This window comes from Pleurodeles waltl, chromosome 11 (genome assembly GCF_031143425.1).
Source record: "Pleurodeles waltl isolate 20211129_DDA chromosome 11, aPleWal1.hap1.20221129, whole genome shotgun sequence".
Taxonomy (NCBI): Eukaryota; Metazoa; Chordata; class Amphibia; order Caudata; family Salamandridae; genus Pleurodeles; species Pleurodeles waltl.
The window spans coordinates 40,372,880-40,389,247 of record NC_090450.1 but is presented as its reverse complement, the minus strand read 5'-3'; the positions used below and the strand labels follow the sequence as shown (position 1 = coordinate 40,389,247).

The 16,368-nt window shown below is 41.7% G+C and overlaps 1 protein-coding gene across 2 annotated transcripts in view; it reads left to right on the top strand.

The window, feature by feature from the left end:
- LOC138265362 (dehydrogenase/reductase SDR family member 4-like) overlaps window positions 1-16,368 on the top strand; it is a 157,525-nt gene that overhangs the window by 17,589 nt on the left and 123,568 nt on the right. For both annotated transcript variants that reach the window (XM_069213005.1, XM_069213006.1), the window contains exons 2-3: window positions 8,744-8,916; window positions 15,256-15,433. In XM_069213005.1, coding sequence (XP_069069106.1) covers window positions 8,771-8,916; window positions 15,256-15,433 — 324 coding nt within the window. In that variant the 5' untranslated portion in view covers window positions 8,744-8,770. The remainder of the gene's footprint in view (window positions 1-8,743; window positions 8,917-15,255; window positions 15,434-16,368) is intronic.

The window sequence follows — 16,368 nt, the reverse complement described above, 5'->3', positions numbered from 1 at the left end:
ACCTGAATGGGCTGTGACTGCCCTCTCACAATGCAGTCTCCAACCCCCTGGTGTGTGCCTGGGGCCTGGCCTGGGCAAGCCAGGATCTTGTGCACAACAGAGAGTTTCCTTTGAAGTGTGCCTACTTCAAAGACAGAAAGGGGTATAAGTATTGGGCTCCAAACCCTTGGAAATGAGATCACTTCTGGAACCAAGAGAAACCTCTGCCAAGGAGAAGAGCTGAAGAGCTAAGGAGGAGTGCTGCCCCTGCTTGTGACTGCGGCCTGTTGGGCTATCTGCATTTGCTGCTTCCCCCTGTGAAAGAGGACAAAGACTGGACTTTGTGGTATATTCCTGCTTGGGAAAACTCTCCAAGGGCGTGAATTGAGCTTGCCTCCTGTTTTGAAATCTTAGGACCAAAAAAAGACTTCCTCTGCCAGCACCTGGACTCACTGCTGAGCCTCCTGCCCCACCAAGTGGTGCCCTATCCAATCCCATTGCCCTTGAAAGGTGAAGTTGGCAGAACAAGAGCTGTAAATCCATGCACAGAGTGCTATGCGGGCAAATCTTTGACGCACCATCTGCAACGCGGCTGACGAACGACTCGCCACCGGCTTCGCGGCTGAAATCGACGCTCCACCTGCATCGCGGCTAGGAGATCGACACATTGTGACTGGAGAAACACCATGCAACACCCACTTATGACTGCTGATAATGACGCAAACCCCACGCAACATAGTTTTCCACCACCGTGAAAACTGATTTTCCACGTCCCTGGGCGTTAAAGTCATCCTGACCCTACATGCATCCGAGATGCTCCCTTCCAGAAATTGACACATTGCTCTCTTGTGAGGGAGAAAAAGGATGCATCGCCAACCCGACCGGAGAAGGAAACAACACACGTACGAGTAACTCACTCACAAGTAAGTAATTCACGCATCACTGCCTTTTCCGACGTACGCTTGCCTGTGCGGCTTTATTTTTTACGCTAACCAGGTACTTTGTCCAAAATCATTGTTTCCGATGTTTTCTATGGAGTAAGACTCTTATTCTTTTGAAAATTCATATTTTAACTTGTTTATGTTGGATTTTTGTTGTTTTGGTCTTGTTTGATTTAGATAAATATTGCCTATTTTTCTAAATGGTGTGGTGTCCATTTTGTAGTGTTTCACTGTATTGCTGTGTGTTGGTACAAATCCTTTACACATTGCTTCTGAGTTAAGCCTGCCTGCTCGTGCCAAGCAACCAAGGGGGCAAGTGGGGGTTGACCAGGTGTGTTTCTCCTTTGCCCTGACTAGAGTGTGGGTCCTTGCTTGGAAAGGGGGTTACCTGACAGCCAATCAAAGACCCCATTTCTAACACCCTCTTACATCTGAATAGGCTGTGTCCTGATGCACACAAAGGGGTGCATACCCAGCTATAGTGAGTCTGGGGCCGGGACAGGAAGGGTAGGACATCTGTGCGTTTCAAAGGCATGTCTCTGAAGTATTCTCCACATCATAGGCACCACTTGGTAAAAGAAATGGAAGCCAGACACCTCTTCTGGACCTGTGGATACTTTGCCAGGAAGAAGGACTGTTGTGCTGCTGAAGGACTGCCACTCTACTTGATTGATACTCTTCTGGACTCTTGCTTTGCTGTGCTGGACTTCTGCCTGCTGCCCTCTTGCCTGGGAGTGAGAAGGACTGGACCTGCATCTCTCCAACCCGGAACCCAGAGTGAGCCCAAGGGCTAGACCGCTGGCCTCCTGATCTGAAGTCTCCTCAGGGACATAAAAGACTACCAATAAACCTGCTTCTGCACCTGAACTCTACCAAATATGATTCTGCCCTTCCAAGGGTTGCCACTCCAGCCATGGACCCTTGCAAGTGGGCCTAAGGTGCTTGCTCCAGTGGAACCGATACACCCTCTGCTGCGGGAGCAGAATTGATGCATTACTCTTGTGACAGAAACAATGCATCACCTCTACTGTGTGGGTCAGGACCAGGCTTCCATCACCACTGCACTTCACATCTTGGAAATGACACATCGCGTCTGGAACAGACACTGCAGAGGTTTTCTTGGCTCAAGTTCCTCAAATCCCTGTCGACAGTAGCTTCAATGGCAATGATGAAACTCCACATCTATGCACTCATTGGAACCAATGCATTGCCTCGACTATCTTGTTATGTCCAGTCAAAGTTTTCTGCAGTTTCAAACTGAGTTCAACCCCTGGACGCTATGGCTCAGAGCAGGCAGGTTTAACTTAACGGAAATGTGTAAATTATGTAGAAATTCCAAAATGTTTAAGAAAATTAAACCACAACACAAGAAAAAACCCATTCCAACGTATAAACAGAAAAATATAAATAATCCAAATAATACAGAAATGGCAAAAATCCATTCAGTAGAGCTGGAGATATGTGTTTTTAAAGATTTAAGTGGAAAAAGCACCAAGAAAAAGGAAAGAGCTGAAGATAGTTGTAGGAAAGTGGGTTATTAGTGTGTGGCCTGAATAAGTAATAGGTCCACAATACCTACAGGGTTCCACCTACTTGGAACTAAGAGGAATATTTATGAGCCCCTAGCGCCACTGGAGCATCACTTTTTGTGACTTTCCGGGCGCATTGTGCACTGATCGTGTTTACTTTTTGTGGCTTAATGCCGCAATTGTAATTATGGCCCCACAAACAAAGTTTTCTGCGACAGAGGGGGTTGCAATGGGTGTTGCTGTGGGTGTTCCTCCGACACACAAATTGCTTTTGACGCTGCCCTAGATTTACCAGAATTTGTTAAACTGTGGCAGCGCCAAAAACTAACGCCACCCCTGGGATGGTATTAGCATGGAGCAATGAGGAGAAATACTTTTATTTCTCCTCGTTTTTGCTTTTACCATGTGTGCTGCATGCTGCAGCACACATAGAAGGAGCAAAATGCCATGAATGATTGTTTATGTGCACATAAACAATTATTCAATAATGACAATTTGCTTCTTGTGTGCTGCATTCTGCAGCACACATAGAAGTTCCAAATCGCCATTGTAGATCTTTTAGGTCCAGGAAGGAACACCTTCCTGCACATGAACAATTCATGAAAAATCATTGCCTTCTACGCAGGCACTCTTGCACTATGGTGCAAGGATGCCCGCCTTGGCGCTGGGAGCTAAATTTAGTGCCAGCACTAGGGGAAACACATTAATGTAAATATGGCGTATCCCTGTGATTCAGAACTGAAGCAGTGTGGCGCCACCAATTTTGGCTCCGCGCTGCACCAGTTCCTTGTAAATCTGGCCCTATGTATCCCATTGTAGTGTTTGACTCTCTGAAACGGTCTGAGGGACAGCAGTCTAAGGCCTACTCAGGGTAGGTGATGTGGGCTAGTAATCTCCATTCACTGGCACAAAGTAATAACACTTAATAAGTGATTGTGCAGTCAGTACTTTTTCTTTAGAAAAACAGAGAAGTACATTTATTGCAGACACACACAGCCCCCCCTGGCCTCCCTGGTAAAGTTGGTGGTGTCCCTTGCCCATTTTGGGGACCACTACATGCAGAAAAGTAGATGAATAGTGAAGCCTCACAGGGCATTATTTGGCTCTTCTCAGGAAGCAGTGAATATTTTATGAGTGGCTCTCCCGCTGTGCCGGGGAGAGCCAGTGCTTTTTTCTGTGCAGTACGGCTTTGGGACCAATGGCATTTGCATTTTGATTTGGGGGGGCCTGGTCAGGCCACCAAACATTGGGGGCACCTGAGGGAGCCTACCACTCACTGGCCCACCAGCTCCCCTGTGGCACGCACCACCAAGTCGGCCATGAGAGCCAGCAGCTTTCTGCTCCTTGTGTAAGCTTCAGCTGTGGTTGCCCCACTCACCAGGTGAGGTCACTGCCACGGGGGGACAGCACAGCACTCCCCTATCCACTGTTGCTTTAGGAAACTGTAGATAGGGTCCCAGACCCCATTTTTCGTAAAAATTACCCGGGATGGGGTTGCCTGGCCAGTGGAATATCCAGGGAGCGGACATCACGCCCAACTCTGCATTGATGGAGACAAATGCTGCACCAACCCCAGGGTCCTGGCTGACCCCTGGGGTATTGTTTGAGAGAGGTAGCAGGGCCCATGAATTCCGTTGTCAAGAAAGGTTGACAAACTTTAAAAAGACATAACTAGAATGTTTTGGCCTTGATTGTTGTGGTTCCACAGGCTGGAAGAAAGAGGGTCTCTACGCTCTGTTTTCTTTTTGGTGAGAGCAACCGCAATTACAGTCAAGTCCAGTTTTGAATTTCAAGGGGCAGATTTAAGAGCCCTTAGCGCCTTCTTGCTCCACATTAGTGCAGTTTTTTAAAGTTAATGTGGCCCAACAGGGCGAAAACCGCTGCACCAAATTTACAAAGTGGCGCAATGGATGCATTGCGCCACTTTGTAACCCTTTGCGCTCCAGGATACCTGCACCAGGCATAATGAATGCAAAGGGGGCATTTCCCCATTAGGAGAACCAAAAAATGGCACAAAGAAATCCAATAGATTTCTTTGCATCATATTTTTCGGGACTTTTAACGGCTGCTCAGAGCAATGATTGGTTGAGCTTGTGAGGTTAACTGAACAAAAGAACATTTGATTGGCTACCGAGAACCTTCTGTGGCCAAGTGCCACAAGCACTACCAACATGTAGTCTGTAGTAAACATGCAGCCTAACTGGAACTGCCGAGAGGCAATGTTTTAACATAGGCTTGCAATGAAGTAGTGACTGCTGCAGATGAAACACTTCAGTCGGTAGTTGAGAACAAAGAAAGGACATTCATGGTATAGTTGCAAAAATAGTGTTGAGAGGTATTTGTATCCCTATATTTAAGAGTGTGGTTGTGTCGACATTGTTATTCCGTTACGTGGAGTGTGTTTGTTACTGTGGTGTAGATGTTAAGAGGTACTGAGATTCACAGTGAAGAGTGTAGGGAACTCCAGGTGAGCATAACTCTTCCTCAAATTGAGCATTTGGGTGTTTTCGCCTGTCTGTTCATGGTTGTTGCTATCTGCCTATCTAACTGTGTTTATTGAGTGCATGTGTGTGCCTTTCTTCTTGGATACGCATAGCTGCATTAGCTGTCTATTGCGGTAACAATCCCTTATTTGTGAAATAATGAGTGCTGTTGCATAACACCCTCCTTAGAAGCCCGTGGCTGGTGCAATTAAATGTCAGAGTGCCAAATGGGTACTTTTGAATCCACCGCATGACTCTCTAAACCACTATTAGACACTCCCTGCCTCTTTACCTCTTTCTTGCAGGTCCTTATTATTGCCTTTGTGACTGTTATCCCGTGTTTCTCTTACACATAACCGTGATTCATCTTCCCTCTCTTTCCTTCAGCAAGTGGCTGACGAAGAAAAAATAGCACTGGTTCCGAAAAATGGGTGCCGGTGAGCCACACCGGCAACCACCAGCTCAAATTTAGAAGCAAAGGGATTGAGCTGCCTCTCTTGTTCTGCAAATTCGACATCTCAGTGCATGGAGGTATATTCATTGCGTAGATTACACATGCTGCTGTCATGCATACAGGACGGACCTTGAGCGCTGTCCTTGACCTCAGCATCAGTTTAGGGAACCATTAGATAACCAGTTACAAGAAATTACTGAGAATGGGGGTGGACTACTTTTTATAGTGGCCCACAACCGTGAAATGCGGCGGGCTGATACCTTTGCTGATAGAGAGCTCTGTCAGCGAATCCCTAAAGTCACACTGAACCGCATTTGCCAGTGGCTGAAATGACCTGATCAAAACCCATTTTCTCCAGTTGTATGTATGTATGTATATGAATATGTCTGCTTTTTTAGGTTGTCTTTGCTGTGAGGCGAGCCACCACGGCTTACCTTGCAGCTATATAGGTTTGCTGAAATTAGTTTGAAATAGTCTGCTCAGCAAACTTTTTTGTTTAGAGAAAACAAAGCCTCAAAGCAGGCGTTTGTGTCATCTAAACCAACAAGCTTGGCAAAGGCAGTAGTTCTTGCCTATTAGAGAACTATTGTTTTGTCAATGTCTTTTAGCCATGTTGAAGGAGAACTTGGCTGCTGTCCAGCATGACTGAAATAAAAAAAATCGTTATGACGCAGCCACTACTAACTGCGTCATAGTGTATAGCAAGGTGGAGAAGGGAGGAAACATGGAGGGGGTGGCTCCAATTCAGGCTCCAACACAAACAATGAGGGTAGTTTGGGAGGGAGGAGCTGGAGGCAACAGTGGGTGGGATGGAGGGTCTGGAGTCAAGCTAATGGACAATGGAGGATGGGAGGGGTGGGTGGAGGCAAGCTACAATGGATTGAGGGAGGTGTAGGGGTGGGGCAAGCTACAGTGGAGTGAGTGGAGGGTGGGGGAAAGCTAGAACGGACAGTGAGAGAAAGTTGGATGGGAGCAAGCAACATGGATGAGGGAAGGAGCGAAGAACACAGAAGGGGAAGAAGTACATGAGGGAGTCAGCTGGAATAGACACTCTGGTCGAGTGCTTCAAACACAAATTAAAACATAGCACCTAAAAAAATGAGAAATGGGCAAAAATACTAAGTGAAGTCACTAGGGGAGGTACAAGCACACAAACAGGAAGGAGGCCTACAGCAGCTGACCAACAATAAGCAACCAAATGAGAGTGACAATGAGGCCAACCATTGGTAAGCAATGTGAGGCCTTTAAACCCACTGTTGAAAACAGAAGATCTCGACGAGAGAGCGCAAGTGCTATCGAGACATAAAATATGAATAGCCCCAGAGGATTCTACCTTTGCTTGGGAGACATGGTACATTTTCCCTGCCAATGTCTGCCATGGAAGGACTGGCAGATATGGGCAGGGAAAATCTGAGAATATTGTCCCATTTTTAAGTGGGGTAGGGGAACAGCAGTTTTAGTGGGGCTGGGGGATTGCCAGATTCCTGTATTCCTTCTGCTCCAAAAAGGACTACATAAGACACTTAGAGGGTCATTTAGGCCCTGGTATACAGTCCACAGGTCTGTTAGGGCAGCAGTGGGCATGGCTTCTGCTGCCCTGGTGATGGCCAGCTGCTCTATCTAGCGATTCATGCCTATCTGGCAGGAAACTCTGTGTTGTGGAGTGGACACTATGGATGCAGCTCGTATCACAGAATCTAAGGTTTGCTAAGTGGGCATTGCACTTAAAGTGGGAGCTTCTCAGACAAGCAGGGAGTTTTTTCCATGTTCATGTTGGCCATTCTGCATTCTCTCTGCTGGCTGGGAAAATCTGTGACAGAGACCCTGATGTTAGAAGGGAAGGCAAACAGTCACTGTGACCTGAGGGTCTTTTTGTAGAGGGCTGTCAGATCCTAGGTGTACACCACAGGAGTTAGTGAATGTTCTGTCAGTTTACACCTTGGACTTTCCGTGGATCCTAGGAACGTTGTGGGACCACAAGTTATATGGTGGTGCTCCCTGTATGCCAAACTGTAAGTGAAGAAGTTAGGCAGTTAGAAACACACCACCAGTTGATGTGTTTTGGGAATGAGAGCCTGAGCCTTGATTCAAACTGTAGACAGTAGACAGTTTTAATATATTTTTAAATAAATGACTCTGAGATAATGGAAATATCTTGTTGTTTCCATAGTTCTTTTAAGCTAAGCCATACTGACTCTTTCAAGGCTTTAAACAGTCACTGTGAGTTAGTGGCCTTTTGTCTGAGGGCTCCAGATCAGAGGTTTAAAATGGGGGACCTAATGGAGGTTCTACTGTTGTACACATTGCACTTCCCATAACTCTAAGTAACGTTGTGGAATCACGAAATATGGTGGTGTCCCCCTTACGCAAATTTCTAAATGAAGCCCTTAGTTAAGTAAAGATCATCAATGAACATGCTTTGGAAAGGAAGTCTGAACACTAATTAAATCCCCAGACAAAAGAGCTAATAATATGGTTTGTCCTAAACTGTCTTTACGATCCATACTCAGTATGAGAACTCTCTCTCCCAGGTAAACATTGGTCTCCTTCTCCATTAGGTGGACACTTGCTTCCTCTTAGAGTCCATACATATTAAATCACAGTTTCTACCCCAAAATTAGAGTCTTATACCCTAATTATGAGTAAATCAGGCTCTTCTTGTCTTTGCCGTAGATAGAATACTGCACAATAAATAAAGGTTTCTTCTCCTAACCCCATACCCTGCATCCGTTTTGTTTTGGGAAATGGCTGGTGTCACATGGGAAGCTGATGAAGCCCCTGCTCTATCTCCTGGTCAGGCAGCCATCCTTCCCTGGGATTTTACCTGCTGTACCCTGTATTCCTAGGTTGAAGCTGCTTCTCTCAGCTTTCACAACTAAGCAAACACCACAGTCTGTTACCCATGGTTTCAGGTGGAGAGCTCTGCAGCAGATTATTGAATGCATTTGCTTCTTCACCGCTGTATGTGTCACCCCCCAATGCCTTGGAGTATAATTTTTAAAGGTGCTAGGAGCCTGACCCTGTATTTAGTAGATAACCTAACAATCTGGCAGAAGTAAGAAGACAGGAATTTCTATATTCCATTGCCTTAAGATATTTTGTGCCTAGCATTTCCAAGTGGATTTTTCCCACTTTCTGTTCTAGACTTTCCAACATTCCCATCTTAGGTGGTATATCAAAAATACATAGAGTGAGGTTGGAGGAGAAGAAGAGCAGGTAAGGCTCAAGAGAGCAGTAGTCCTTTAATATTTTCAGAGGATGCTGTAGCTCTTTGCAGTTACACTGTGGTTTTGTCTCTGCTGTGGTTCTCATCCAAACTGCTAATCGTGATACTGGCCTTTTATATTTACTCTACAGGAACAGGTTACCGATCCCAGGGGTGAGATGTGTTCAATGATCAAATCTAAGATGACGTTGTGGCCTTCGCGGCTAACAAGTATTTGCTGTTTATCGAGGATGAGCAGCAGGGTAGCAGAGGGGAGCTCAATACATGCTGGGAAGGTGGCTGTGATGACTGCGTCCAGTAAGGGGTAAGCAAAAATTGCAAAGAGAATACAACTGATTGTTGTGATGAATTCACTTAAATAACAAGAACAGAGATAAAAGTACACTAAAGAACATGCTTAACTGATTCATGGTGCTCGGACAGAACTTGAAATCATTATGCATTTCTTTTCATTCCCACATTTGTAATACAAGGATGGCACAAGAGCAAATATGAAACAAATTATGGGCCTCCAATAGAATAAGGGTAAATAAAAACTATTTTTTTAATTGGTTATACATTAGCTGTTCATGTACATGCACCCATCAACATATATATATATATATGTGTATATATTTATATATATATATATATATATATATATATATATATATATATATATATATATATATATATATAACAGTGATAATTTCTATAAAAGAGTAGGTGCTACAAAAGATGGCACAGTGCAAAAGCAAATAAAGTAAATAACCTAGGAATATCTAGTCACATGGGCAAAATGATTATTAGTGGAAGCCACACATGCGGTCTGATATACCACCAAGCTCTCTTGGCATGTTCATAATAATGAAACCAAACTATAGGGGGGCACTATCTGCAGTCAGTGCCCAGAGAGTACTATAACAAAACACCAGTGCACACTGTAAAGGTAATAATACAGTCTATGTGAATGATACGTCCAGCCGAGGTAAAATTTATTCCATAGAAAGTCAAAACCATGAAGTCCTCAGCAACACAGCAGCCGACAGGTGTTTCATACTCTGGAAGTTAGCAAGCTTGCAAATAGTACATTATAAAACTAATTGGTATCTACAATGCTGCATACACCAATTACAAAAAGACACACCCTCAATACAAGGGGGCATAAATGGAAGACCAGTCCGCAGCCACACTGGTGACCTCCACTCCGTACCCATTAAGAGTTTCCCGCTAGACTGATGGGCAGAAACCAAGGTTTCCGCCCACCAGCATGGCGGGAAACAGGTGGCAGCATTGTCTTCAGCCTGAAATTGAGCCGGCGGCAATGCTGTTGCCTGCAGGGTGCACCATCACCCTCACAATGTTCACCATCTGCACAGCCTTTACAAAATCAAATATCATCAGCTAAAGCCAAAATAGGTAGATTCAAAAGCAATGACTTAACACAGAAATATATAACTGATAGGAACCAAAAATATGTAATAATAGTGGCAATGTGGGAAGCTCCGACAGAAGGGCATAAGGAGTAGAACAGCTGCCATTTACAACAAAGAGGAGGAGTTAGTAGATGAAGCCAGTGAGATTATTAAATTCTTCAAGAGTACTATCAGGATTTATACAATGTAAGAATTAAATCCCACAATAGATCTCATTAACTAATTCCCATCTAATGCAAATCTTCTAAAGCTAGAATAAAGATATAGGGAACTACTGGGTTCCTCAATTACCATAGGAAAGTTAAAGGATGCCATAGATATCCTTCCATATGAGAAAGCAGCTGGTGCTAACAGAATGCTTTGTGAATTTTATAAGATTTTCTTCATTTGTAGTTCCTCCATTTTACCAGCAATTGTTATAGAGGTATTATGGGGCTCCTATATGCCACAATTAATTACTTTTCTTTAAAAACAAACAAATATCCTAATCTACGAGGGTCACATCATCAAGTGTTCCTAATCAATAGTTTTTCAAAAATATATTTCAAGATTATTGCACGCCGTCTCAGTGGGGTTATTTCCAGGGTTGTTTTACCATGGCAGTATGTATTTATTTTAGGGAGAGGTACTACTGATGATATTAATTGAACAGTTGCATTGATCAGTACAGCCTCCTGCAATCACTCTCCCCTGCAATGATCCTGCTGGATGCTGAGAAAGATTTTGGTCAATTCACTTGGTTATTTTTATGGAGAGTTACAGTAATCAAGGGTTGTGGATCACAATTTGTCAGATTAGTTCAGGTGTTATATTGAACACTGTATTGCCATGCTACAGATCATGAGTGACTACTCTGATTACATACCATCATGTGGAACTCATGGCTGTCCCAGCTCTACTTTGCTGTTCACAATATACATAGAGCAATTTTCAGTTAAGCTTCTATACAATATAACAATAAAACCCATCCTCTGTGAGAACCAGCCTATGAAAGTGCTGGTCTATGCTGATGGGATTGCCATATTGAACACCTTTCAGAAACAGCTATAGAATCTATTGAGTAAGCAGTTAATAGAAACATTTCAGGCTATCTTCTAACTAATAAGAAAACACAGATCATAGCTAATCAGGTCACCACACTACAAGATAGCAGGAAGGTTACTAACACATTTTATCTTGAGTTGCTCCTCCAATGGATATTACTAAAATAATCAGTTTTAATTGCACTCCTTTAACAAACATGACAATGGAATAATTTTTGCTTGACCCTCATCGGCCAAATGTAATGTAATAAAGATGTAAATTCTGCCAAACATCTTATATTTATTTAGAATTCTACAGTTGGATCTCAATTTAAACTGGTTTTAAAAGATCGACTCGTTATGCACTGAATTTATATGGAAAGGTCATCTCCTAGAGCTATTAAGTTCCTCAGGTTACTGAAAACATAGGGTTGTGGGGCACTCCAAAATTTTAGATTTTACTAATTTTAAGGATTAATGCAGCATGTAAGTCTTCTTATAATGGACTGCAGGTCTGACACCCAGAAACATTGCAACCTCCCATTAATCTATGAGGTTGCACAATGGTATTAATTACATTTTTCAGAACAGAGCAACTTCAAAAAAGTTCGGTTCAAGGTAACTCATTCTGCGATTAAGCTGTCTAAAATATGAACAAAGAGTTTAAGATAAAAACATTTGATTATTCTACGACTTTATGGGGCTCCTCTTTAGTACTCTGAGTATTCCATGAAAACTGTGTCAAACACTGGAACACTTAAATGATTTATTGGCTAGGTGATCTATATCAGGACCCCACATGCTTCCCTTCCTTCTAACTTCAGGAAGAATTTGGTCTGCTTAGTGAATCATTTTTCAAATATTTGTAAATTAGGGACTGTGCTAAGAAAAGATCAATATCTTTGTAGCTAGGTTTCAATTGTTATCCAATCAACTTGAAGTTAATAACCCAAAACTGGCCAATATTACCACATTTGTTCAGAATAGAGTATTGTTAAACTTGGAAACAATAGAACCATTAATGAACTCTTATAATCAATAAGAGTAGGTAAGACACTTTTGTTATTAAAGTGCATCATTGTAAAACCTTTCTGATTTGTATCGTACTTGTGTTAAATTACATAATGTGGATGCAGACCTAATAGCCAATGCCCATGCTGTTGCTTACCTGGAACTGATATAGTTCATATGTTTGCAAACTGCATGTGTCTGTAACCATAATGAGTAGACTCTTGAGGGAATCAATTGATATCAGTCAAAAACATATTTTGTTTGGAGCTAATAATAGCACCCAGATTCCAATACTTTATTTGTTTAAAAAAACATGAAAAACAATAGGGTACACTGTTCCTAAAAGACAAGAAAAGTAAGAACACAGGTCCTCGAGGCACTTCTAAACTTAGAAGCAAGGAACCCGGTACTCAGTGTAGGAGGGTAAGAAGTAATACAATTTTTTCTTTATCTAACTCTAAACACATTTTTGGTATGTGCTGTGTTAACCTGGTACGGCACCATGTCCACACTGATTGTCACTACACTATTTGGTGTTTTTTTCCCATTTGGATAACTGTTATAAACATAGATATTATCATTTACTTCATCAAAAATTTATTGTTTTGTTCACAGGTTCTCGCCTATTTAGGTTAAGAGTTGTGTAGCCTTTTTTCAATGTATGTCAATCTTTTCCATATATTATTTAGGTTAGGATTAGCTACATGAAGTTAGGGAGGCATGTGTTTTTTTAATCCTGATGAAGTGCCATGTGATCCGTTAGGACCCGAGAGGTGCGAAACATGTTGATCTAATATTTTAGCTATCAGGGAAGTTTCCCCACTAGCCCTTTCTTTTAGATAAATAGAGAGGTGGAACATTATTTCTTACCCACTCCTATATGTTTTTTTAGACTTGACCAAGATCCTCGTAACCCATATTAAATAATTTTTGTTGAGGGCCTTGAGACAATTTTTAACCTTTTTTCTCTTTTCCCCTACTTTCTCTCAAACAGTAGGTTTACCTTATTCCTACTGCTTTTGCCACGGCTCACACACTTTGTTTCAAGATCTCCGTCAAAGAGCCCTCTAATGAGGCCCGACAGACATTGCAGCACCAGTCTGACGAGGAGCTAGCCCTATGATGAAGCATGACATCTATTGGATGTGTGAGGGCTCTTGCTTCTAAGTTTAGAAGTGCCTCGAGGACTTGTGTTCGTACTTTTCTTGTCTTTTAGGAACAGTGTACCCCAATGTTTTTCAAGTTTGGTAGGGAGACTGTACAATGGACCTTATAATATCTCCCTGTCCCTCCCTTTGCTTTGAAATACTTTATTTGTAGTCTTAGTCATAGTCCAGATCTGTTTAGCTACAGACTGGATCAAGAGTAAACATGTTGCTAAACAATGGAAGCACAGATACCTAGCAGGCTATCATCCTGTAAATTTGCTGTATCAATGTAAGAGTTTGGGGGGAGTAGAAGAATTAATTATTAGACTGAAATTGTCATTGTAGATATTTTTTCATTAATTTTGTATAATCTTGTATTTCTTAATACATTCATTATGAGTTGCTTTATTTAACCATGTGATGTATTTTTCGCTATAAAATGTGTATGATGGATTACACTTCTAATCAAAAATAGAAAAAGAGAGAGTAAATGTGCAAACCTGTGCAGTGTTTAATGGTTGGTGTGGCATCTGATATGCTGTCTGCTGTGACTGTTCATGTCCATTTGTGAACAAACATGTTTGCTGGCAAATAGATAAAACTATTGGAGATGCAGAAGAATGGTGAACTCCAGACAACTTTACTGTGTAAAGTGTCAGAACAAATGTCTGCTAGAGACAACTGTAAGGGAGCTGCAGGATATATTACTTCATTTTGTGATTCTATACTGACTTTTGATTTGAGAATTGACCCTCTGTCGCCTTTGTTTAAGACCTCTTTGTGTGTATGTGAACAAGAAAGTTTGTACATTTTCAGTCAGAGCCAACAGGGCTGGGCTAATTTCTAACAAGTGATCAGGTGATGGTTTAATGAAAATGGAATGACCACAATGTGACTGACATTAATAGAGCAGAACAAATAATTCATTTTCTGAGACATTAATGTTTGGTGAAATGGGTGCCACACTCTCGCATGCATTCTTACTGAAATGTTAGTAATTTTCTATGGGCCAAAGAAAGAGACCAATAAACCATGTGCATTTTTGTTATATTTGTGTATATTTACTCGCACTAGCCCCTAGCCCAGTTGAGATTTCCAGTAAGAGCCCACAATCTCCATTCCATGCCGTGATTGATCTCTTCTGAATGTAAAGTCTATTTTAGTCACCCCTCATTCTATTCCAATGTCAAATAGTTAGCCCACACTTCTTTCTGTCTAATATCATAATTTGTTGTCTCCACTTCTTGACCAAATTTTCACCCCTTTCAGCAGCTAGTCTATGTTATTAGTTTTCCTATCCACGTGAAGGTATTTTCACAATACCCTCTAAACCCACCTTTTATATCTGTATTCAGCACCATTTCCATTACATGATTCATGCTTTAATTGTATGTCCAAGCATCAAGGTTAATAAAACTGATCTGCACAAATATCAATTTATTGAATTCAGATTGTCAGACAACATGAGATCATCAAGGTAAGCATTTATAGGGAAATGTATCTCATTATTCTAAACTCTTTATCTTCTCACATTGACAGTGAGCTGATGTTCGATATCATGGAGCTGAAATAGCAGTAGCGTAATATTAAAATCCCAAGATTTTGGTAGTACACAATTTGTAATCTTTCTTCTTGATTCTGTTCCTCACTTATTTCTACACTTTATAGTTTGCACAGCCTTCTCCATAATCTCTTGTATGCTCTGATAATTACCCTCTAACCCACCCTTAAAGATTAATCACATCTAATTTTATCATTTCCACCTACAGTTGCATCTTGAAGGTGTCCACTGAGCAGAACATCAGTATGCTTAAGTGGGCACAGAACTCTGCACATTGTATGTGTGGGGTTCTCCTCCGCAATTGCAGAGTCTCCACAGTCTTAAACTTAATATTAACTTGTAGCTTGTAAACAGCAAAAAATAGTAAACTTATACCAAAGTAGAAGTTTTCCTTTGCCAATCAAACCAAAAGGAGTTCCAAAGCCTTGTATATAAATTATTACTGTTGCCCTATTGACAGCGTACTCTTGTATTCCTCTCTTCCAGGATTGGGTTTGCAGTTGCAAGGCGCCTCGCGCAGCAGGGTGCTCATGTGCTTTTGAGCAGCCGAAAGCAAGAAAATGTGAATACAGCCATTGAGCAGCTTGCAGCAGAGAACTTGACTGTGTCTGGAACTGTTTGTGATGCTGAGAAGACAGAAGACAGAAAAAATCTAGTACAATCGGTAAAAAGAACTTCTACAGAATGGTTGCTTCTTGGAAACCATTGGAGATTGGGCCTAGGGTTTGTTACAGTTTGACCATTTATGATAACAGATAACAAAATACATGTATAATTTGACCCCTATCAGTACCTAATTGTGTAGTCCAGTCCCACAAATGCACAAACAAATGCAATGCTCACACAAGCTCCCATAGGTATAGGTTGGCAGTCCTACATATAACAATTTTATATTTTTATTTCCCACACCTAAGCCAGAATATTTTGGCCAAGGTTCATTCAATGGATACATGGATGAGGTGGTAGTTTGATATTCCTTCTTGCAGTAGGCAACATCATGTGCTAAGACATGAGCAATATGGATTTGGTGTGGAATTCGTTGAACTAGTAGTGGCACACAAGACACAACTAAACTGGGGAACCTCTGTGCATACAGAAAAAGGTAGATGAGCTAACTATCCAGAAAGTAACTGTTGCAAGAGAAGGATCACACAAGGGGTCTAATTTTTACTGATTTTATGAGTTCAGGCAGCTGTTTCACTTATACTCCAGCTTTGTTGAACCTGTTGTCATTTTTAAATAAATATAGAAGGGTAATGGAGCTGAATAAATATTAGATTCCCTCAAAAAGCAGATATAAAAAGTTATTGAAAGGTCTTGATATGGTTAATATCTTCTTCCACAGATGGGGATGATCCTATTTTTCAATTTAATGACTGACTGCATTTATAAAGTGCCACTACAATATGACAGTCACATTGTGCTCTTCAGAGTGCATATGAGGCAAACGGCAAAGTCTTGACGTTTTTTCAAAATTCTGGAAAGATGGTGTAAAGCCTAATGTAAGTGGGAGAGTATTTCATAAGTGAGGAAAAGGAACAGAGAAATCATCCTTTGTCCTGAGATTATAGAGTGAATTATTTTGCAGAACCAGACTGT